We start from the raw sequence: 8,333 nt of genomic DNA on the forward strand, positions 1-8,333 counted from the left end.
ATATACTGGAGATCAGTGCACATGTGTATGAACTTCCAGCATATTATGCTGGAATGATATATTATACTGGAATTCCAGTATATTATGCTGGAAGTCTAGTATATTATACTGGAATTCCAGCATATTATGCTGGAGTATTTTCCGAATTTTGAACATTGTTTTTGTTCAGATTTATCTTTACATGAAAAGTGGCTAAATTTCGATTACTTTTGAAATTGTGGCTATTTTAGAGTGACCACTTATAAATCTGGCTATTTTTGAAATTCTCCCCTTTTCACGAGGACAATCCAGCAATGTCACTATCAGATTTTAAGGGACCAACTCATTTTATGATTTGCGGTATCGGATGAAAACGAAATTTGAGCAATCTCTTTTTATAACTCTATCCAGTTCCCATGGAAGACCAAGTATTGTAAGATATAAAGTTCAATTAATTTCCTGAAACAAGCAATAGAGGACTCTCACCACAAGTGCGAATTAAACAGTCTTACTATGTAATTCAGACTTTCTTTGTGCTCCTACTAACTATGTTGGGAAAAAGGGACAAAAAGATTATTTTTATATTTTTTTTATTTTAGAATCTTGGATAATTATTTCTTCTCTTTACATCAACCTTTGTCTAAAGCAATCTACCTATTTAGTTTTCATGAATATATGTGCAAATAAAACAGCCAAACGATATGATCTTTAAGATGAAACCATTTATAACAATATGAAATACTTGCATATGTTAACAGCCTAAGTTAGACTCTAGGAAAGATTAATTGTAATTGCGCCAAGTGATTACACTTTCACATTATAACACTTAGGTGCAACATTCAAATCTCACCAAATATATCACACATCGCTATCTTTTTTGGACACAAGGACTTGAGTGGCTGAAAATAAATGTCCAATCAGAAAGAGTTTCACAATTAAAGTTACAAGTGAAAAGTAGTGATTGCTCAATGATATAGCAGCTGATGAGGGCGGTCAATCCAAGAATTTGGCAAAGTCATTTGCCGTATAACGTGGAAATTTGGCAAATTATTTGCTTTGTCTAAATTCTATTCCAACAGAAACTGGCCCATATGATGTTAACATTGCCATCCAAGGAAATTGCAACTGCCTTCCCTCCACACATCTTGGATGGAAATTGCAACTGCCTTCCCTCCACACATCTTTTAATTCTATCCTCCTTCGCAAACATTTTTTTTTTTTTTAATAAAAAGAAGCATTTGTATGATCATTTTATGGAGATCTTAATGATGTCATGCTTATATATCGATCACCAAAACCTCGTTACTGTTTGAATGTTTTATGCTGACTATCTACCTACTTAATCGATCCCCTGGTCATATACTTATATGACCAAAATTTCTTTGTTTCCCTTTCGTATTCCATTTATAAGTAAGTTAGGAATGCTAATCAATGTTGCTTCCATACATCAAAGTTCACTTCATCAAGCATGACAATACATCTCAAGATATGCATAATTAACATACTTGTGATCAAACTCAATTAACTTAAACAATAGGAAGAGTACATATCATCATCTTGCCCTAATAGGGGCACCTATACTTAGTGTGTAAATAAATCTATACGAATGATAGAATCGTGGCTGAACAGCTTAACAATACCATTAGCACTATTTCTTTCAGCATTCTTCCTAATCAGAGAAAGGAAGGGGGGACAGGATCAATAGAGCGATAAGTCTTGTTCTATATCTTCAGAGGCTGAAAAACTATTGCTTTCTGGCTCCCCTTCCTCGTCCTCTTCCTCCTCCTCCTCCTCCTCCTCCTCACTATTCAGTGTTGAACTTAAAGGTTCAGATTTCCTCCGTGCACCAACCCCACTTCTTCTACGAGTTTCTGCAAAAATATTTTGTCTGATTAGTACTATAGCCCACTAAGAACTGCTACAAAGACTAGGAAAGTATTGGAACTTTACTCTTATTAGTAATTGCGGAGCGTGTAAATGCTAAAAATTCATCCCATTTGAATTGTCTTAGTTCCTGCTTCTCCTCCTCTGAGATTTCAAAATTCGGTTCCCTCCCACACATAAAAGCAGCCCTACAAATTTAAAAGGAAAAAGAAAAATTCCGTCCATTTTAAGTTTCCATCCAAGAATCAAATTGCAATAGAACTAAGCAAGGATCCTGTAAGGTATGAGGTTATCACACATTTGGAAATTTTTAACATCACATAGTAGGAGGAGCAATTTAACAAAGGTCAAGAGAAATAAATTTGGAGCAGTACGATACCTGTCATACAGTCTAGCAGCTTCTTCTTGAGTCCCAACTGTACCCAAGTGGATTTGTTTCTTATCAACTTTTATCGCGGCTTGCCATTTCATATTCTTAAAATAGACACCTCTCATGAGACATGGTTCTTGGTTTTCAAAGTGCTTCCTCCTGTGTCGCTTTCTGCGTTTAACTTCTGGAATAACAAATGCACAAATGTTGTTTAAAAAGAATACAAGTGGCACTTCTACAAATACAAGAGATTCCCCACAAAATGCTCGACTAAAATATTCTTGCACTAGGATTTGTGGAACTAGAGGATCTTCCGGACAAGTCAAGAACTGTTAGTTTAAAGTAGGAGTATCCAAATACCATCCAGCTAATTCACAAGTTCATTCATGTAAAGAGCAAAATGGAGCAACTCATCATTTGATGGAACTTTTCGAAGATATGCTGATGATAGCAAGCAGCTATGTTTCCAGTGACATATCCCACAAACATGAAATAATATTGGCAAAAATTGCTATATCAAAATATGAACTAGATATAATAGCAACATATGGCTTTTGAACAAGCTTGATAAGCTAAGTAATTATTCAAGGTGGTTCCTTGTTTTATATTTTACAAGTATAGAAGCAGTGGAATCACACATAAGTAGAAAAAGGATATCGTCCATGTATGTGCTTCATGTTGTTGAGCTTTTGTCTGCAGCGGACACTTGCTTCATGGCAATGTTAAATTACTTATCATGTTTCATTCAAATATACTTCAGAAAATTCTTCAAGCACTTTTATCGGATGCTACTGTCTGTCCTCATTAATACAATCTCTGTGTCCCGTCCCCCCCCCCCCCCCCCCCCAAAAAAAAAAAGTTTCTGCCTTTTTTTATTCTTATCTGCCCTATCTTTCTTCTTTAGACCTGTTATTAATGAACTGCCGGCTCTCAAAAGACTTATCACGTTACATTCAAATATACTTTAGAAATTCTTCAAGTACTTTTATAGGATGCTACTGTCTGTCCTCATCAATATTTTAACAATCTGTCTACCCCTTTTATTCTTAATCTACCTAGCTTTCTCCTTTAGACCTGTTCTTAATGAACTACCGGCTCTCAAAGGACTTTGTAAAGCACCATACTGTCCATCAGTTGAGATGAGCTAAGAACTTTGTTTCAGAAGCAACAATATTTTTAAAGTCAGCTAAACCAAATGCTGGACTGAATAATTATCTGCGGTCATGTAGAAGACACCAGAATGGATATATTTAACTTTGTTGTATTATAAAGATCAGTACAGCATACAATTTCATAATGAGATAGAATAACAGGCAACTAGGTGAATCAACATCCTCATTAGTATATAAGAATGAACCTGGAAATTGTTGGGCGGTTTGCTCAATCAAGGAGCCAGAGGCATGACCATTTGATGATCCAGGAACAACCTTTACAGCAGTTCTCTAGAGAGCATTGAAACAATAATTAGGATATAAAGAATGCCGGCAAAAACACTTTAGTGTTTATAAGAAAAAAAAACTTTTAATTCAATGGGTCAGGTAGAAGATTCCACACGATCCTTTGTGAATTAACACCCTATCAACTGGAAAGAAAGCATTTAATTCAATTAAAGCTGGACAGAACCCCAGTAATTTAAAGATTTGACTTCATTTACAGCTACCAGATAACCAAACTACCAAGCTGACGAAAGAAACTTGTGTATCTCACTCTCAATAATCATTAAAAGCGGACTGCTACATAGGCATAGAAATAAGGGGATGAACACTTCGATAGTTTTTTGTCTAACTTTCTTTCCCTTTCATCTGCTTTTTTCTCATCATTCCAATTAACTAATATTTTATGATAGTCAGAATGTTATCAGTTCTAGTAGACAATGCACGTAAGTCCATAGAAAGTGTTGAAAGGAGCAACAAACATCGTCGAGTATCCACTTAAATCTCATTGCTTGATGATATTATTGAAAGTCCTCCTCCAGTGGACAGATTTGTAAATTTTCCTTTTGTGCCATTAACAGTATCAATTTACACAGAAAAGCTAGCGAATGTGAATTTGTATCCATTGTCAGTATTAATCTTGAGGACCCGTTTCTTTTTCTGCATGGAAGGATGAGGAACAAGCTGAAACACACAAAATACTTCACAGGATATATCAGCATAATAACACTTGTCATACTTTTTTACAGTTATACTGAACCAATCCTGCCAAAAATTATGCACAAACTGAATCATGCAAACATCTACTGATTGCCAAACGCAGTAAAATTTTCACATAAACTTTCCTTTCCAAGAAACCAAATAACTTCCTACTCTGGGAGAGCCAATTCCACTAATCTGATCATTTTGGGGAAACTTTTTACAAAGTACCAAATTCACAGATTACGCAAACTAGTTTGACTAAGCATGAGGGTATGGAATAAACTACTTAGATATAGTAAAAAATAACGTGTCTGAAATAGGTTGAATTCTAGCAGATTAAGTTACTGCTATTGAAACCAGTCAATCTTTCACAAAATAGAAGGAAATGGATCGGAGCAGAACCCGTTTGGATCATAGCTTAGAGAAGTGGCATCATTGACTGCTACTTCAATTGCATCATCTATATAAACCATTCGGCTGAAAAATACTTCATGATTCAAGACATAATTGACTACAATGGAAAGACCCATAGGAAAACTCAACCTCATTTCACATTAGAAAGAGCAGGGCGGGAGTTAGAAATAAAGGCTGTCTAAAACTGTTAAAGGTGATGCCACATTGCTTCTATCTCATTTAGCCGTTAGTGTCTAAACCAGTTAGTCTTCAAAGATTATGACGAGCCTTTATTCTAGAAACCAAATCCGGTAAATTTAGACATTCATGCTATGCAACATACTAGCATCAATAAACTATTCTTACCTCTTTTGACTCATCAATATCAGTTGACGGCATTGGATGGACACTTGTGTGTTTGTTGTTCAGGAAACGATTTTCGGCAATGTGTCCATTCTCAGAAAACTTTGGAAGTGGAACCAAGAACGAGCTTCGTCCTTCATAATCATTTGGATATCAAAAAACAAAAATGATCCAAAGGTATTGCAAAACTTCTTAAGTAAATTCATCCGAGAGTGAGGGCATTCTAGTTGAGATTAGATAGAAAAATTGACATCTATATTTAGAAACTATAGAAACTACAGGCCTATCCAACTTAAATGATGCACTAACTTTCCATACCAGAGCAAAGTCCTAACAGCTTACGCCTTCGGATGCTCACCATAGCTCGCCAAATTTATGCCTACAGCAGAGTGACACAATTTAAGAGAAGAAGACTGTATAATCAGATGTATACTGCAAGGAGAAAGCAGAATTCCAACAAAAGGAATTTAGAAGAGGATTTGGGGGGGGTGGGGGGGGGGGGGGGTGGAAGGTCTTTTAAGCCAAAGTAGAAGAAACAACTTAAACAAGATGGATTTGTTGATATCACAAATAGAAAACACGGTGTAAATGAAATCTGAACCACAATTCTTGATACATTATTAACATAACCCGTATGATTATTTCCAGAACAAAGTCAGCAGCCTCTGGCTGAGAAGATATTGCTAAAGCTGACAATACCTATGGCTAAGCTTAATACTAATTGGGTACAGAAATCAAGTGAACAATATTGTCACCCTGGAGAAATTTCACATTTTATGAAAGGTATAAAGAATTTTAAATGATTCAAGCGACAAGACAAAGGTGACAACAGACAAAAAGGAAAACTATGAACCCCCCAAGTTCGCAGCTTTCACAAGCCCAGAACAAAAGAAAAAAAGGTGATTACTGATTTATCTAGCAGGCATTGAAGATAATATTTCCAAATAGATTTGAATGAGAATCTACAGCAATACACAATCCCTTTTGGAAGATAAGGTTATGTCTGTGCTTGTAGACCAAGTCAACTCTCACCAACCTACCACCTTTTTGTGGAGAAAACAGAAGAACAAAGAACCCAAGAACCAACTTTCCAACACTACAAACATCAAAGCAATTAGAACAAGAGACTATGAAAAAAAACTCAAGTACTACCACCCACATGTAAAAGAGTACCATTTGTCATCTACATCATCCAAAACACAATGACCGAGGCAGTCACCAAATCTCATCAGTACAACAAATTTTCCCACTTCCCACATGTTAAACTATAATTAGTCAACAAATACCAAAAAGAAACAGTTACAAGTATTGAGAGGCAACAACATAGTACCTTAAAAACTACAACAAGAGAGAAAAGTGGTTGGTGAAGCTAAGCGTGGGAACCGAGGAGGAAAATCAAGAATTTGGTAAGACTAGAAGGTGAATACTACAAAAAAAGGAAGGTGGGGAAGGTGGTGGTGAAGGGAGAAGAGAGGCTGTGGGTGGTAGAAAAAGAGAGAGAGAGAAAGAGGGGGAGATTGTGTTTGTAATTGTAGTAGTTGTTGTTGTTGTTACTCACTCATGCATCTATCTACCTCTACCACCTTTTTTATTTTATTTCTTTCTACTCTTCATATTCCTCATTATGTTTATTTCTTTGTTTTGTTGAGAGGGTGGTGCTGATGCTATAAGGGGCCTCCTCCCTTAGCTTTTGGGGGGAGTGGGTAGTGGGGTTGTGGGGATGGGGGTAGTAGATAGAGAAAGAAACAAAGAGTTAATATAGAGAGAGAAACAGATAAAGAGTTGAAACTTCTTCCATAATAATACTGTACTCCATATGTACTTAAGCTATTGTTAAAATGACTGTTTTACCCATCTGAATCTTTGGAAGGTGTTGCTATCTTCTGTATATTTATGATGTGATGACCACAACACCCTTGATTAATCTATAGCCTCTTATCTTTTTGGAAAAAGATCCAAACAAGAATCTTATTTCCTCAAGGGAAAAGGAAAAGGGAAACGCGATATTAGTATAATTTTTTGGTATGTTAAAACTTTTTTAAAAAAAATTAGCTTTTTAAAATTCTGAACTTTCATTCAACCTAGGCAAATTGGCTTTGTTGCACCCCCTGTTGTTACACTTTTTTTTTTCCCCTGGCTTTGGTATGAGAATACTTTTTTCTACTTAACTCTATTTCAAAGTATATGTGACAAATTCGTCTTTTATGACTTCAACTAAGTGAATTTTTGACATTTTAAAACGTATTTTTGCCAATTTATTTAATTTAATGAAGTTGCACCTTATGTTATTGAATTTCTGGATATCCAAAATTTAATCTAAAAGTGAATTAGTTTAGTCAATCATTTGTCATAAAGTTAAAATTGATCAAATTGACTCTCGATAAGTGAAAATATATTAAATAAATTAGAATAAAGAAGAAGATACTAGTATTTTCTTTAGTGGGTAAGAGAAATCTCATGCTCTCTACATAGTTAACAAAATATAATACCCTTTGATGTGGTTGATGGTAAGTACTCTTTTATTCTTGGTCAAAAGTCGAGAACTGGAATGAAGTGGCATTTAATAGAGAGCGGTTTTCTTCGAAAGTGAAACTTTTCGGCGCGAATTAGAATTAGTCGGGTCCCAAAGACACATGATGAAAAACAAAACAAAAATATTCTATAAGAAAACGAAGGGGTAAAAATCATTTACATCCCCAAGTTTACTTTAAAAATCAAACTCATCCTGCAAAATTTTGAACAACTATTATTCTCCTCTTTATATCAAAGTTGGCTTTTTTAAATGCCAGTTTTACATATTTTATATTATTTATTTATTTAATATAATAATTTTTTTTTAATTTATGTTATGGACTTACTATAGACAAATAAATATTAAGTACCTATAAAAAAAGTGAGAAGTAATAATTAAGCTTAAAAGTTAATGATATCAATAATAAATGATGGAAAAAAATAAAAACAATTACAATAAAATTTTCTCGTATTAGTAATTTTATTAATAACAATTAAAAGTCGTTTAATTAAAAAATTGAGAATAAAAGAGAGTGAGAACTTTATAAATTATGTTGTGCATAAAAAATAATGAGTGAAAATAGAGGTGAATTTTATAAAAATTCTTAAAATTTATCTATCTATACTTTACATGAATTTATATCATAATTTTAAGAAAAAAAGTTCTATGAATAACAATCAAAACTCAAAAAATTAAG

General features: G+C 34.4%; 1 protein-coding gene across 1 annotated transcript; it reads right to left on the reverse strand.

Annotated features, from left to right (window-relative positions):
• Nucleotides 1-1,466: 1,466 nt before the first annotated feature.
• On the reverse strand, nucleotides 1,467-6,911 carry LOC109240548 (ethylene-responsive transcription factor-like protein At4g13040). The gene is made up of 7 exons (XM_019407200.1): nucleotides 6,455-6,911; nucleotides 5,443-5,503; nucleotides 5,128-5,258; nucleotides 3,591-3,675; nucleotides 2,243-2,417; nucleotides 1,930-2,051; nucleotides 1,467-1,850 (listed from the first exon to the last, which is right to left on the reverse strand). The coding sequence occupies exons 2-7, from the start codon at nucleotides 5,483-5,485 to the stop codon at nucleotides 1,678-1,680; spliced, it is 729 nt and encodes a 242-aa protein (XP_019262745.1). The 5' UTR covers nucleotides 5,486-5,503; nucleotides 6,455-6,911; the 3' UTR covers nucleotides 1,467-1,677.
• Nucleotides 6,912-8,333: the final 1,422 nt, after the last annotated feature.

Source organism: Nicotiana attenuata, unplaced genomic scaffold (assembly GCF_001879085.1).
Source record: "Nicotiana attenuata strain UT unplaced genomic scaffold, NIATTr2, whole genome shotgun sequence".
Taxonomy (NCBI): Eukaryota; Viridiplantae; Streptophyta; class Magnoliopsida; order Solanales; family Solanaceae; genus Nicotiana; species Nicotiana attenuata.

What these genes read in the sequence shown, in the direction of transcription:
- LOC109240548 (XM_019407200.1), bottom strand. Translation starts at nt 5,485, where the DNA reads ATGGTGAGCATCCGAAGGCGTAAGCTGTTAGGACTTTGCTCTG. An exon ending in GCTGTTAGGACTTTGCTCTG is followed by an intron (nt 5,259 to 5,442) that starts GTATGGAAAGTT and finishes ATGATTATGAAG; the next exon opens with GACGAAGCTCGTTCTTGGTT. An exon ending in AACCGCCCAACAATTTCCAG is followed by an intron (nt 2,418 to 3,590) that starts GTTCATTCTTAT and finishes TTGTTATTCCAG; the next exon opens with AAGTTAAACGCAGAAAGCGA.